The 15874-nt window shown below is 44.5% G+C and overlaps 2 protein-coding genes across 3 annotated transcripts; both read right to left on the minus strand.

The window, feature by feature from the left end:
• Positions 1-1260: 1260 nt before the first annotated feature.
• Positions 1261-6600, minus strand: sb:cb1058 (uncharacterized). Of its 2 annotated transcripts, none has more exons than XM_004554331.6 (3): positions 6454-6600; positions 3855-4603; positions 1261-2460 (listed from the first exon to the last, which is right to left on the minus strand). In XM_004554331.6, the coding sequence occupies exons 2-3, from the start codon at positions 4506-4508 to the stop codon at positions 2308-2310; spliced, it is 807 nt and encodes a 268-aa protein (XP_004554388.2). In that variant the 5' UTR covers positions 4509-4603; positions 6454-6600; the 3' UTR covers positions 1261-2307. The 2 variants fall into 2 exon arrangements, with proteins under 2 accessions (XP_004554388.2, XP_004554389.2); XM_004554332.6 differs by having other exon boundaries at positions 3855-4600; positions 6454-6564.
• Positions 6601-10941: 4341 nt separating this feature from the next.
• Positions 10942-15525, minus strand: b3gat3 (beta-1,3-glucuronyltransferase 3 (glucuronosyltransferase I)). The gene is made up of 8 exons (XM_004554330.5): positions 15348-15525; positions 14879-14986; positions 14570-14750; positions 14293-14476; positions 14034-14195; positions 13858-13944; positions 13513-13716; positions 10942-13260 (listed from the first exon to the last, which is right to left on the minus strand). The coding sequence occupies exons 2-8, from the start codon at positions 14970-14972 to the stop codon at positions 13162-13164; spliced, it is 1011 nt and encodes a 336-aa protein (XP_004554387.1). The 5' UTR covers positions 14973-14986; positions 15348-15525; the 3' UTR covers positions 10942-13161.
• Between the last annotated feature and the right edge of the window lie 349 nt (positions 15526-15874).

Below are 15874 nucleotides of genomic sequence, written 5' to 3' on the forward strand. Positions count from 1 at the left end.
AGGCAAGACCCCAGGTGCAGGCTGTGTAAAGATGCCCCAGAGACAATCCAGCACATAACAGCAGGGTGCAAGATGCTAGCAGGCAAGGCATACATGGAACGCCATAACCAAGTGGCCGGCATAGTGTACAGGAACATCTGTGCTGAGTACAACCTGGAAGTCCCGAGGTCAAAATGGGAGATGCCCCCAAGGGTGGTGGAGAATGACCGAGCTAAGATCCTGTGGGACTTCCAGATACAGACGGACAAAATGGTGGTGGCTAACCAACCGGACATAGTGGTGGTAGACAAACAGAAGAAGACGGCCGTAGTGATCGATGTAGCGGTTCCGAATGACAGCAATATCAGGAAGAAGGAACACGAGAAGCTGGAGAAATACCAAGGGCTCAGAGAAGAGCTCGAGAGGATGTGGAGGGTGAAGGTAACGTTGGTCCCCGTGGTAATCGGAGCACTAGGTGCGGTGACTCCCAAGCTAGGCGAGTGGCTCCAGCAGATCCCGGGAACAACATCGGAGATCTCTGTCCAGAAGAGCGCAGTCCTGGGAACAGCTAAGATACTGCGCAGGACCCTCAAGCTCCCAGGCCTCTGGTACAGGACCCGAGCTTGAAGGATAAACCGCCCGCAGGGGCGTGCTGGGTGTTTTTATATATATATATATATATATATATATATATATCGTGGTGGAAGCAAAACAGCAAAAGTCAGAGGGAATTCATGACGACATTGATCAAATGTGAAGCGCAGTTTGCTGCTTCTTTTGCTGCTGGTTGGAGAGAGACAAAACCTGCAGCTCAGAATCAGCGCAAAAAGACGTAAACACAGCGCGGACCCGAAGAATCGCGAAGCTCCGACAGCGTGTCCGTGTTCGGGCCGTCGGGTGAGAAAGCCGAGAAAGACGAAGCTGATTCTGATGTGTCGGGTCCGCTCTGTGTTTAGGTCTTTGTGTGGAATCTGTTAATGAATTGATATCGCTTTATTCAAGCTACTCACCTCTCTCTTCCACCTGCACTTTCAACTGGACCACGGCCAATCAGAGAGGTCCCGCCCCTGACTATCTCTGATTGGTTTAGTCCACGATAGGGGCATAATGTGTGTCTGCTGTTGACCACACGGAGAGTTGCAGAGATTTTTTTTGTTACCGGAACAGTTGGTCGCACCTGTGCGACCAAATATTTATTTTTAGTCGCACCACTGAAAAATTTGGTTCAGTATCTGTGAAGTGGATAAGGGCAATAAAAAAATAGATGAATGAATGTTTGAAAATTAAAGACCATTTATTGCATTTTTGTCACATCTACAAACGTCCATTATTAATAGTTCTTAAATACAGTCGTCAGTTTTACAAATCAAACACATAAAAAAGACACAACTTTGCATTCAAATAGAGAAAATATGCACTATTTAATATGACTTTTTTGACCAAAAATAAGCATTATCTTTTTCTGGACGGACATCTAAGCTTACACCTCCCTGCTCTGTCCCTTCAGGTTTAATAACCTTCACTAGAACACACGCAGGGACCTCATGAGGAAAAAGCTAAAAAGCTGTAATAGAAACTCTTACATATTCCTTTGCACAAGGTTGGACCCTGTCCGTCTTTTTCACTTGCAATAAAGCCTACATAAATAATAGAATGTGTCCATAATAATGTGAATCCCTAATAAAGTTTAATTACTGATTTACTGCATACTATTTACTCATAAACAGCTTGTCTGATTAGGCAACGAGCACCACGGTTAATCCTACAGAAGTATGTATTACTCCACAGCTAAAGTCCATCAGTCAGCTGCTACGTTTTAAACTTTCCACCCCCTTTGGTTACACATCAACACTCGAGGAGTTTCACAGCGCTAAACCAAAGGAAGCAGAGATCATTTAACGAGCTCTTAGTAACGAACTGGATATTAAGAGCTAAAATGCTCTTACTTGACTAAAACTGGAGATCAGAAGGGGACGAGCAGCTGCTGAACTCAGTCACATAAAGACCAGGGATTTCTGTTCAGGCCAGTCTCATAGACTTCACTGTAAAACCAGCAGCCCATCGAGCTAAAGTGGATCCCTGCAGTTTGTGTCCTGACTAAGGTGCATCCTAATAAGGCGATAAAGGTTCAGCTGAGTAATCAAGACTCAGTAAGTTACATAATTGATTAATATTCCTGAGGTGATGACTCAGACACGTCATGTGGTAAATGTTATACAGGCAGGATTGTCCGATACTTTGCAGCAGTCGCGGTAAAACGCTGCATGACCCTGATATTATTAAAAGTTAAGAAGCCTCAAGCTTCATTGTCCATCTCTATCTCCATTTCTATTGAAATTCTGCTAACGCTGAATTGTGCTGGTGCTTCTTCTTCGACGACGGTGAAGACGACGATGGCGAGGAGTTCACCGGTGAGAGCGTGACACTGTAGAGGTTGGCGACGAAGGCCTCCCAGCCGCGGCGCAGTGCTCGGTCCAAGGCCTGGTGGGAACAGGAGGAGTAAGGGTTAGCTACATTACAGCCACTGACAGGTGACAAGAAGAACCTCAGATGTAGTTACAATGTTACAATGATAAAGGCACTCCCCCATGGCAGCAGTCTCCCCTAGCAGGACATTGCATCACAGACAAAACAGCTCAGCAACACCTCAGGGAATGTGACACAGCTGCTCGAGCGCCCTCGAAACTCTACATCACAGTCCGATCGAGCATGTGTGAAACAATGGAGCAAACACCAACTGCTAGGACCCAAAGGATCCCACCACAGGAGACCTCAGTGCTCTTGTGTCGATAATGAGTCAGTAATCAAAGCAGCTCCATGAAGCTGTTTTGTGACTGAGCTCTTCAGTCTTGAATTGAGTTTGTAGTTAGACGCTGAATTTAAATTGGCCAAGCGCTTCATTAAACAGGTAAAATAGTAATAAACACCTGGAAGTAGCCATTTGCTTAATATAAATGTGTTACTGGAAGGTTTTCTTTGAATTTTTACATATGCTGAATGTTAATGTTTGACATTATCCTGCTCTAGGCTCATTTCTTGTGCATGGAATAAAAGGATTTTTCCTGGAGTTCACTGGAATTCCTGTGCTCAGTATACAAATTAATGATTGTTTCTGTTGTGTCGCAGCACGGCTGCTTCCTGGGAAATTCCAAGAGACACGCTATTGACCTTTTCTATAAAAAGAACCAATGAGCTTTATTATTGTCTAAAAGTCCATCTGGAAAATAATGAGCTCACTGGAAACAGGTTGTGCTGTGGTAACTCATGACTAAATATTTAACCAGCGCCGCACACTGAGCAGAAACCAACCAATCGTCTGCAGAGCGGAGCTGATTAACAGCACTGGAATGTTTTTTCACGGTGTGGGGTTTAGCAGGCGGGTCAGCATCACCTGACCTCGTTCCACTGATCAAAGGACATGATAGAGGAGCCACAGGAATGTCACCTGCGTGTGTGTGTGTGTGTGTGTGTGTGTGTGTGTCAGCAGGAGCAGAAATTCTTTACAATAACCTGCTTAATTTTTCGTCATTAAAAATGACGTAGAGGAAAAACTCATTTGGGGGTGACTTCATGTGCCGTGACACGCACCAGTGACCGCTGGACCTTGGACGCGCAGTGGCAACATGTTATAAAGGTGATAAGATAGTTTCCATGGCAGTTAATAACCCAGAGTGCATTACGTGGAGGATGGCGAGGGAGAACTTTACCCCTCTGTTCCACACATGCTGGGCGTGCAGTTACACAACCTTCAGCTTCGGCTTAAAGTTTAACCCGACGCAGCGAAGCTAAATATGGAGTTTATGTAAATGTGACAAACTGAAGAGGAAGTTGATACAAGTCTGCAGCCTAAAACAACACCGCACATTTTCTCTCACCTTGCGGTAATTTTTCCTCTTCACCGCTTTCATCCCTTCCTCTTGCTCCTTCGTCATCCTCCTCTCCTCCTCCTCTTCGTCTTCTCTTCCTCTCTTCTTGTCTCGGATAAGGACTTGGTCGTCAGCGTCCTCCCGAGCCGGGAAGTGAACGAGCACGGGTTCCTTCTCCCAGCCCGCCTTTTCATTTTCTTCCTCCACCTTCTTCAGGTTCTCCATCTCTATCTCAATCTTCACCCTGATGTCCTCGGGGAAGTCAGCTGGACCCTCCGTGCCCAGGCTGGGCCTCTCCTCTCTGGCTGCGTCCTCGTCTGCTCTCCCCTCTTTCTGCTTCCTCCTGGAGCTTCTCCTCCACCTGCTGCTGCGGCGGCTGGGTTTCCTCCTCAGGAGGCTCTCGTCGTCATCTTCCATCATGCCTTCGCTGAAGCCAAACACCTCGCCTTCTTCCTTCTCATCAGAACAATGCACCGCTGTGATGGATGGGTCACTCGAGACTGCCTCCTCTATGTTGCAAACATTTACACCAGTCTCCTCTACCTCTGTGGCGGCCTCGGGCTCGTCGAGGCGACCGTAGAAGCCACTCGATTTGTCCAGAAACTTTGGGGCCCTGATGGAGCTTCGGACTGAGCTCATCCTGGAGTTCCTGCCAATAGCCATCTTTTTGTTGGAGTTTCTTCAAGTTTCTGTCTGTTACTTCTTTTGGCCTCTGGTGCACTTTCTCACACACTCTTTCTGCTCCTGGTTTGTTCCTGCTGAGAGAGGAGAGATTAGAGTTTAAGGCTGTTACATAACCCTGCCCTCTGTCAAACGCACAGTCCGATCCATTTCCATACAGGCAGCCAAAATTTCAAGAACAGTGATAGGAGATAAAAGCTGAAGGAAAAAGCGTAAAAGACCATAGACGAAAGATAATTACTTTTCACATCAATGTGAGTATGTGTGTGTTTTATCAGCCTCTCTGGATGGTAAGTACTGTACAACAGAAATGCTATGCAGGCGTCACAAGAATGTCTGTGTTTGAATATCGGTGGCCGTGACCGAGGCTGGAGGTCAGAGTCAATGTTATCGGGGTTGTGATGATAACAGATGTCAAAAAACTGAACGCGCAGCATTCTTAGCGCTGAAGATAAACACGCAGGGAGTCGGACAGCCGGATGTGCAGCCAAAATCAATGACTTCAGACTAACTGTCGGTGTCAGCGACCTGCTTGTCTGTCCATTCTCCACCTGTTCTGAAAGTCAGTCATACAATCTGCGTCAAACATCGACATGTGTTTTTCAGGGGTCCCGTGTAAGCACAGTGTTGTTTAGATGAGTTCCTTATATTCTGGCTGTGTTGGAGTGGCTGATGACTGCTCCACTCCCTGTGCAGGAAGAGCAGCATTATTACCTCCACCAACGAGGTTATGTGCCGGTGGCGTTGGCACGACTGATCCGCGTTAGCGCGTTAAAACAGGCTAATCCGTGTTAACGAGTTAACGCAGATCAATCCGTGTAAGGGGTTACTCGCCGTTAACACGTTAATGCGGCTTAAACGCGTTAATGCTGTCATTACGACTAACGCGATTAACAATTAACCCATCTGGAGCGCAGACTGACTCAAAATCCCTGAAATGTCTCTGTCAACGCCTTTTGGGCAGTTCGTCCATTTTAATCGCGTTAATCATTAACCACGTTAACGCAGCCCTATTAGAAACTGTTGCCAACATATTGAAACTTCTTTATTACATCTTAAATATCATGTCACATTTGACCTCTGACCTCTACTTTATGATCAGTGGACTGATCTGTGTGTCACAGTGATTACAATGCAAGCCACACAATCAACGAGCGTCTCTCAGAGCGCTCCTCTTTGAGGTCCTCAATGATCACTGCTTGCTCGACTGCCCTTTTGGGCAGAATTGCAACTGCAGCAAAAGCTTCGCTTGTACTCTCCGCCTGGTGGGACACTTTTAATTAATAAAAGAAAAGCGGCCAAACAAACATGTGTGTTAGTCCAGGATGAGGCAAGAAATCAGCTGCTGTGACATCACTGATTGCGCTGCTGGTAGAAATGAGACGTACTCAGGGGTTTTGACCCTGCAGTGAAAAAGTGCAAGATCGCTTCCCCTCCCCTCTGTGATCACCTTGTAAACCGTTTCACCGCAAGTTACATAATAACAAAGTCCACACTAATGCTCCTCTGAAGGAGTACACTTCCTGCTAATAACCAGAAACTGCAGACATATTTGGTGTCCTTTCCAGATCAGCTTTGTTTTTTAAAACAAATGAAGACTTTGGATTGTTACAAGGGTGGCAAACAGAAGAGGAAACCAAAAAACGTCCTTCTGTGCTCTGACAAACGGCGTCCTGGAAATCTCGAAGACTTGCGAAGTGCAGGTAACGTTTCATATAATGTGCAGATTGCAAAATAAAGACTGAAAGGTGTTGTGTAATAGGAGGCGAATAAAAAAAAAGGATGACTTAATTAAAGTGTTAAAAATTAAACAGGGCTGAGAAGCAGCCCAACAGTGAGAGCATTAAACAGGAGTGAACAGAAATGCCTGCTACCACATATTAAACAGTAACGCCTTCAACAGGTGAAGAAATAGTTGCAGCCTTACCAGATCTCTCGCTCTCGTCTCGTTCCCCTCTCGGTGTGTGAGTCTGAGTGAGTGACACGGAGCCGGGAGCGCTGCTTATTGCCCTCATACACGTCACACGCCAACCCTGCCCAGACCTGCAGAGTCTTCGTCACTGGTACGAACACACACACACACACACACACACACGCTGTAAAACACTCTCCCTCTCTCCACCTACACACACACCTTGTCATTACATCCTTGAACACACACTGACTTAGAGATAAAGCCATGTATTAAACAGGTCAAATATTAACTTACTGAAAAAAATCTCAGCAGCAGCAGCGCACGTCCTACCTTTGCTGGGTAAACTCGCGGGATCCAGCTATAGAGGCTTTGCAGGGATGCAACAGAGTTTTGCCTTCAGTGCTCAATGCGCCAGGGTCTCCATGGTCAAATAAACGATTTATTGGTGGAGATGGACACGAAGCCTTATGACTTAGAAACTTTGATCATTCAATCTCTGATTTACCTCATACTTTGTTTTAAACAGCTCTTTATAGATGAACCTTTTATAAAAACTCTATCAACTTTATTCTGCCTGTGAGCTCAGTTATTGCACTCTTATGCATTACACCAACATACAGTGGGGACTCTGTATATCCTGTTGGTCCTGGAGAGGCTTACCTGAACAGTCTGTTAACTTTCTGGATACTACTCTGGATACTAGGACTTCCCCCCACAGTCCAACAATATGTAATTAGTGAGGTTGGGTTAAATGTTAGCCCTGTGACAGTCTGGCGACCTGTCCAAAGTACAAAAACCATTTACATACTGCATTAATCGATCATTTTATAATCTAATTATTTGGAATATACATTTTTCTTTCATTCAGTTAGCACTTTATCATCAGCTGGTTACGTTAACAGGACAATTCGTCACTCGCTCGGTGTCCAGATATCAGAATGAATCAACTGACTTCAGTTTCTCTCCACACTTTTTATCCAGGCTGCCTGTCACGTGGTCTGTGTCTGCGGTTGCAGTTTTTTCTCTGTTTTTGTCTGTAAGTTTGTTAGCTTATTATTAGCTGTGATGGAATGACAGGAATAGTTGTCCTTATCCTCCTTCCCATGAGAAGATCAGCTGGACTGTATCCATTTGCCAGTGGAGTGGCATGGTCGGCCATAAGGGCGAAATAAGGATCACCAGATCACTTCTTCACAGAATGTGTTGTTAACATCAGGAATATAACATTTATGTACCATTCTGAACTGAATGAATGAATTTATCCAGCGTGCCTGCAATGATTTTTAAACCCAGCAGATGTCGCTATTAAGCAACACACCAACACGGCGTAAACACGGTAAGGGTCATGTAGCGCACACTCCGTGAGGCCTCATTTAGTCATCACTAGTCTGACAATGATCTGATAAAACAGTTACGTTTGTTTCTGTCACTTTGTGCAGATCTAAAGGGTCTTATAACTTATAGCTGCTGCATGCTAGGTGGGCTAATTTTTGTGAATTGTGGGTGCAGCTCTGTGCAGCTAACCAGCAGGTTAACTTTAGTTATGTCTGTTGTAGATTCAGCACTCTGGTCTCCAGCTGTGGAGCTACAGAACACAGGGAAACACAGGGAAGAGGTATCCTGCCATAAATCCTATACATAGAAAAGTGGTAATGGTAATGTAGTTGTACATAAACTTTTTCTGGAGTAAAAGTACACATGTTCTGTATTAACAAACATTTCAGACTCTGTGTAATTGTTTAGTCATTGAATTGTACACCACAGCTGGAGCTAATTCACTCAGTCACACCATCATTTATTATTCGATTAATAGTTTTATATGAATCTTTTAGTTCTGCTGAATAGCATGAGAACATAAAAACATTTCTATAGCTTCTCTGTTTTTGAATGAATCAAAAATCACAGTGAAAGAGATGATCTGTGCTACACATCAGTAACTTGCTGTCTTGAGGGTTTGTTGACTTTTTGAAGGTGAAGTTTGCCAATTTAACATTTGCTGTTGTTTCCACTGAGCACCGGTGGATGCACTGATTTATCACTGGTATTTCTACAACAGAAGTATTGTTTTACTCCCTTAAAACGTACGTAGCTTTTTGTTCTCTTCACAGATGGCACAATAGATGTTGATGTAGCCCTGAATCCCCCTGGACGTCTAACTTAGTGTCGTGGAGGGTATGCCGTGCTCTTCTCTGGTCAAATCTGGACAAGCACGCCCAAAGATCAATGATTTGTTTGGCCTTGTTCTCTCTCCACAAGGCAAATAATTGGTCACATTCTAATGAAAGTTTTAATGAAAGAAAGAGCTTCACAAATTAAAGTGCATTAACAAGAGAAGACGCGGTCGATGCAGGACACTTGCAATACTTAGGGAGGTGTCGTTTCAGTGCAGACAATCCCACCAAACGCTTTCAAAGCATACAAATATGGCATGAACTGGATTCAGTAGAGCATCCCTGTTTTTTAGTTACACGATGAACACAAAGAGGGTGTTGCACCAAAGACCTCACTGTGCTCGGATTTCTAGCAGACCGCCATCTGCAGCTTGTATGAAAGACGTCGACTCGTCTGCAAACACTCGGCATTGACACAATCACACTTCAAATCTATGCGTCAAAACGAGTCAAATGATCCATAGGAAGACCAAAGCCAGTGTCAGAGACCTTTTAGATGGTCTGAACATAAAACGGTGCCATACGTCGATATCGGACTGCACATTCCGTCCTACGATCCCACATTCCTAGCTCTGCGAGAAAACAGTCTTCCAGATATGCCAGAGGCCTCCTGAATTTGGATGGGAAATGCCTACTAAAATCAGAAGTCTGCTGGCTGGCCTCTGGCTGAACAGTGTCTGAAACAGGTTCTCAGGTGGATCAGTAGAAGTTTCTGGTGCCCCAGGAGTCCTTGAAAGATTGTAACTATTTCTTACCAGTGTGCTTATCTTGGCTAGCAAGGTCTTGGGTCCAAATCCACCTGCAGCCTCTCTGTGTGGAGTTTGCATTTTCTCCTCGTGTCTGCATGGTTTCTCTCCGGGTACTCTGGCTTATTCTCGTAGTCAAAAGACAGTTACAAGTTAGTGGGTCAATTGGTCATTCTAAATTAGCCTTAGGTGTGAACGGTTGTCAGTTCCTGTGTTCGACCTGTCCAGGGTGTACCCTGTGCCTCACCCTAGGAAAACTAGGCCTGTTGAATGGCCTAAACTAGACTGACTGATATGTAGAGAACAACTATAGTTTTTCCACTCTTGCACGAATCTTGGTCGTGATTCAAATTGAAGGCGTTCCTGCAAAACGTGTTATCATCTCAAAACAGATACATTCATCCAAACACAACTAACACATTAATCTCTCTGCAAATCTTGCACAAAACCTCCCGTAATTGGTTGCATCCTTGATTTGCTCGCCGCAAGAAGACATTTAAAAACCACACGTGAGTCAGTGTAACACCCTGAACTGTTAACTTCTAATGCAGGTAAACCCTGGAGTAGGAATGTGTGTATACAGATTAAAATCAGTTAGCCTGGTCAATGATATGGTAGTGTTTGCACAGTGAACACTTGGTCTGGGTGGGACTGGAACTGGGAGCTGTTTATCTCTGTGTGTGTGTGTGTGTGTGTGTGTCAATGCCTGCTTTTTTGCCCGTGTCACATTTAATAGCCCTTTGTGCACCTTCATGTAAACGCGTGCAGAGGGTTCCTCTGCAGCTGTGATGACACACCATCAGGAACACACACAGATTAAAAGGAGTTTAATGATGTGTTATTCATGACAGTGAAGCTCATACTTTTACAGGTAATAATACAACTTCTTTCAGTATCACCACTAATATCGTCTATTGCGTGTTCGTGCAGCTGCACTTGTGACTCATCAAGGTCCAACAGTGGCGTGCATGTAGCTCTGACTTCAGCTCCTCTTACTCATCTCCCACTGCATCTTCATCTTGGAGTCCCTCCGCGAGTACACCTCCACACGCTCCAAATATAGTCACCAAGTGGGCCGCTTCCCCTTAGAGAGGGCGTACCAGCTGTCAATCACGCAACTTCAGCTGTTCTGAGGTTAGAGAATCCCCGCCCACGAGAGAGTAATCACCCATGACTGAGCAGGTTGCAATGGTCGCTGTCAGGCACAGACAAGTTGGGGCTCGGTATCTGGACGGTGAGGTGAGGATGTGGTGAATGTGCAGAACATCCGGCTGGAAGACGGCGTTATAGACGATGCTAGGTGCAGACAACGTGATAAAAATAACAGACACGCTGCGTGACAGGTCAGAGGAGAGGGACCAAGTCATATATCACAGCTTGACTACTGAAAGTGACACGCTCAGAGAACAGATGTGCACAATGAATGTGGTGGGTCAAGTTGCTGCAGGCAGCAAAGGTTAAACGCCGCAAAAGCCTGTCTCACCGCAGACTACCTCCATGATTTTCAATATAACTGCTGTTTAAAAAAAAAAAAGCTTCACTTAAGTTCAAAAGAACTGGAGACAAACAAAAGTGACAAAGTGTGTTTTTCATTACTTTTATTTCCAAGGCCAGGGACAGACATGATCACACTGTACAATGTAAAGAACAGTAATAAATACGTTATACACCAGTAGAGAAGTTACTTACAGGCACTAATTACACGTAAGCAGGCACTAGCTGTTTTTACAGCGTCTGTTGCATTGCAGGGAGTGTGGAAGATGACGAAGCACAGCTCGAGTTTCCATATTCTGCAATCTTTAAGTACCAGGGATTTCCTGCCCGCTGGAGGCAAATTCAAGTCTTTTTCTGATCGCAGCAGTGTCGAAACGTAACACGTTTGTTTATTGCATAACTCGTTTATATGCGCTTCAGCAGAGATGTTTGTTTAATCACTGCCTTAAATGGTTTCCACTTTGAGCGTGGTTTTTAAAAAGCATCACTAAAGCTGCTCACAAAACACTGGGTTAAACTAGCTGTGGTGTGATGACACCAGTTACAACCCAGAACTTATGCGTTGGGTGTGGAACCATTACACGGGTGTTTGTCGTGCCCGTGTTGCTAAGTTGCACCACTTTGTCTGCAACACGGGTTGTTGAGGGCTTAATAAAGACGCAACAGCAAGTCGTCCGTGGGGTTTGTTCACTGCTCGGCGTGTTTAGAGAACACCGTCTCAGTCATGGATATTTTTATTCTTAAAAAAGACGTACCGGTAGTAAGTATTCACTGCCTTGGCTCTACAATGCTTAATCCTAGACATTGTTATTACAGTTTGAGTAAAGATTATTGACATTGCTTTGATGCTGATGACTTGTTTTTAGGGGTAAAAAAAAAAAAAAAAAAGGGGTCTACATCCTGAATATTGACTTACAAACACAAAAATCAGAAGCCATGCATGAACTAAGTGCACAGTTGTAACTGATCCTTGGCCTGAAAACTGGAACGACACTGAAGGCTGCACTGCTAAACCAGGGTACACATTATATCCATGTGACTGACATACTCTAGATATCAGTATCAGGTTTTTGCTTTAAACCCCCTAAATATCGGTATCTACCACAAATGTCCTGTATCTGTCAGAGTCTAGTAGACGCTTCCCTTGTTAATCATTTGTATATAAAAATAACAGTTTGCACAAAACGCTTAGACATGAGCTCAAATAAGCAGCTCAGTATCACTAAACATAAAATTCAGACCCAGAATTGAAAAAAAGATAAATGTGTTCTGAAATCATCACCAGCCCAAATCTGCTGTGTGAGCAAAACTGGGGTGATAAACAGTCCAACACCTTCAAAGTAACCTTTCGTACTTCATTATCACACCCGCACTACTGAAATGTACACGAGGGTCCTTTGAGCTGCTCCCTTACTTCCCATGGGGTCACCCTTGCAGACTTAACCCTTGGGACTGCTAATAGGAGTACACTGACTTGTTCTACGCCGACGGTGCATTTGTGTCAGCTCCTAGTCCCAATCCGGGGATCTTTGGCATGCTAGGCAAAGGTTTTACCCACAATAACATGAAGCCACAAACATTTATGATCATCTAACAATAATGATAAAATTTAGTAATTTTTCCCCCTACAAGGCAGTTTGTGAATGAGACACTCACAAAAAATGACAAGCTTGGTTGTCTGTATTTCCCCCTTCTTTCTTCATCATCATATTGACTCAACTCACTATTTAAAAATAATGAAATGAAAAACCAAATCCTTCTTTTTAAAATACCACTCCATGTTTTGGAAAAGGTATATACACGGTTTCTGCCTGTCACATCATTTATACATCCAGCCCCTGATAAAAACATCTAAGTGCTGCCGGGAACGGGAAACATCACAGGCGTCTAACTGAGCTACAAGTAAACAGAAGTGATACAAGACGACCCTGCTATGAGACGCACCCTCCCTCCAGTTTTAAGCCGCAGTGCTCCAGCAGCACGGCTTCACAAACTAATACACTGGCGCCCCCATCGGGTAGTAGTTTAACATTGACACCGACTGTACTGCTAAACAAGGATCGCAAACTCAAAAACGAAAAAGACGCACACACTAACATACAATCAGCACAGTTATGACAAAACACACACTCGATACACATCTATATGTACAACCGGGTGTAACAGTCTCTCAAAACCAGGTTCTCTCCTGTACTTTAGTGTTTACAGTATTTACAATGCAGTTACCTATGCAGCATTAACAGCAGGATATAATCACACACTGTGTGCACATGTGTGTGTGAGTGTGTGTTGATGTGCATGCGTTTCCCTCAGACCTCCACAGCAGGGTCTGAACCCAGTCCCTGAGCCTGCAGCGCCTCCTCTCTCTTCATCTTCGGTTTCTCTGTCCGTGTGTGCCACACCAGCACCTGCAAAGCACACAAACACACTATTACTACATGTGACCTTATATATAAACTGTTACTAGAATCGTAATGCAACTACTGCAAATGCCAATGCACGAACACTTCTTTCTTAAAGGTCTCTTTTTCTGCGATTTCCATAAATCATAAAGAAAAAAGACTGAAGACTTCAGAACAAAGCATTTCACACTGAATCATCTGTTCTAAAATAATTATAGACAAGTCTTCATTCTTATCTCTTAACGCACACACGCGTACTTTAGTGCAGTTGTCTGCTTTGGGCTCCAGTTCATCCATGGTAACCAGTCCCTGAAGAAAGCTGCTTTCCAGCAAGCCCATTGGTGCCTCTCCGTCAAAGCATGCCTCTGGATTGGCCAGGACCAATTTAAGGGAAACGGCGAAGCCAGCCATGTCGATCGGAAAGGGCCGACTGGGACGCCAGCCGGTATGGAAGCGAACGACCTTAAACAAACCATCGTAAATATGATCTCAGTATTTTAGATCAAATGAAAAAGCTGAAAAGCTTAGCTCTTAGGTGCAGTTAGATGCAGGGGATTTTTGCATCTTTAAAACAGCAGCATGGCAAAATGTCAGTGACCTTACCTTTCCTCCTTCAACCACAGGCCTCTCATACTTCATCCCTCCAACCAGGCCCACCGGCCAAACTGACACCCGCTGCGTGCTCCTCATCTGAGGAAAAGAGGACATTTGTTCGCAAGCATCAGCAATAAGCCTAATAGTGAAAGAAATAAACATAGTCACACACTTAAATATCCCACCTCCTCAAACAACTGCAGGCTGTATGTGTTATCGTCATCAGCAAAGTACACCACTCCTTGCTGGTTATCCCCTCCTGGCTGAGCCCTCCTGTCCTCTCTAAGCCACCGTAGCCCTTCGTTTCTCTGCTCCACTCCACGGGGCTTGAGCCAGCTGGGGTCACCCTGAGCAGGAGAATGACTCAGTGTTTTTAAATAAGGAACAAAAAAATTTGCAAGAACATGCATGGATAAGACAAAAATAAAATAAAATTGAACGAACCTCCTGTAGTTTGCGGTCCTTGGCGGTGGGCATGTGTAGGTGAGTGTAGGTCAGGCCGCTCTTCATCAGCAGGTCGGTCACCAGAGGCGTCTTGTGTGGCGAGTCCTCCACCAAGATCCAGTGGAGCCGAGGGACATGGAGAAAAGTCTGGGACATACGAGTCAGCTCGGCCTTCTGCACCAGCCTGAAAACAGATGGAAATCGGAGAGAGGGTGAGATCAGTGCAGGAATGCACAGCGGAGGGTGGACACCAAGCAATGGTCGCTTGGAAGACTACCTTGCATATGTCGGCGTGATAACAAAGATGGTGGGCAGGGACGGTTTGGCTGGCTGCTTCTGAGGTTGCTTTGTTACTTCAAACTTCCTCATCTCCTCCTGAAGACGGTGTAGTTCCCCACGCAGTCGAGATATGGTGCGGTCTTTAGGGAAGTCATGTTCTGTACAGTCACAGCGCTGGCCTGCACAAAGAAATCAAAGCAAAGTGAAGCTCTGCCACTCAGGTTTGCACATTTTTGACTCCTTTACACCTGCTGATGCTGAAATTTTATACCATTATTCATTCTGCTCATAGGTAGGATTCACTTACCGAGCTGCATCAGTGCATAGATGAGGCCCAGGAGCGAGACCATGAAGTAGAGCAAAAATACAGTCTTCAGCTTTAGCTTCATCCTCGTTGCCATGGTGCCCTGACTAGCTGAAAGTTGACAGAAAGTGCAACTTGTTCACGCTTTTCTTATTAATCCAGTTGTTTATGTTCTGATGAAGTTGTGCAGGCTGTAACCGAGGAGCTAAACTGAGTTCAAATGTACCCAATTTGACACAAGCAACATTTAGCTTGCTAACAAGCTAAGAGGGAAAGCATCCCCATGCAGCGGGACGTTTCTGAGAAGCTAACTGAGGAAAAGTTGAAGCTGTGCACGGGTCAGTGTGGCCTAACTCCCGACGAGGTCGAATAACATGAATCTAAACTGAACTCAATGATAAACCAGTGGAAGCTAAGCTGTATTAACCAGACAAGCACAAACATTCCCATTTTTTTCTTTTCTTTTTCTTACCGGAGGCGACAATCGGCGGAGCTGAGCGATGGAAGCTCAGAGCTTCATGTCATTTTGGACAGATGTGAGCAAAGGCACCTCACAGCATCCATTCATTCGGCTCAACTATGACATTTTTTCTGCAGCTAATGTACCAACAGCGTCCGGTTTCTGTGCGACGCGAAAAGGAATCCCCCTCGAAACATTTACAGCCACACAGACAGTTCCAGAAGCGGCACAGAAATCTGTGCAGCGTAAAAATGAAAGAAAAAAAAAGTACTTATCAAATTAATTATCACTCATTTTGATAAAACAAATATTTTTTAAAATCTTAAAAAGGAGGTTCACATAGGCAGCTCATTTTCTTGACAGTACTTTCGTTAGAGGATTTTTTTCTTTAAAGGTTGCATTATAGGGTCAACTTGAAAGAAAGCTAGAACAGCGAGGTCAGAGGTCAAATGTGCCATCGTATTTGAATGCAAATTATAATTTAAATATTTTGAATCCCAATATATAAAATTCCATATGTACCTGTATGTTGTCAGTAG

This window comes from Maylandia zebra, linkage group LG3 (assembly GCF_041146795.1).
Source record: "Maylandia zebra isolate NMK-2024a linkage group LG3, Mzebra_GT3a, whole genome shotgun sequence".
Classification (NCBI taxonomy): Eukaryota; Metazoa; Chordata; class Actinopteri; order Cichliformes; family Cichlidae; genus Maylandia; species Maylandia zebra.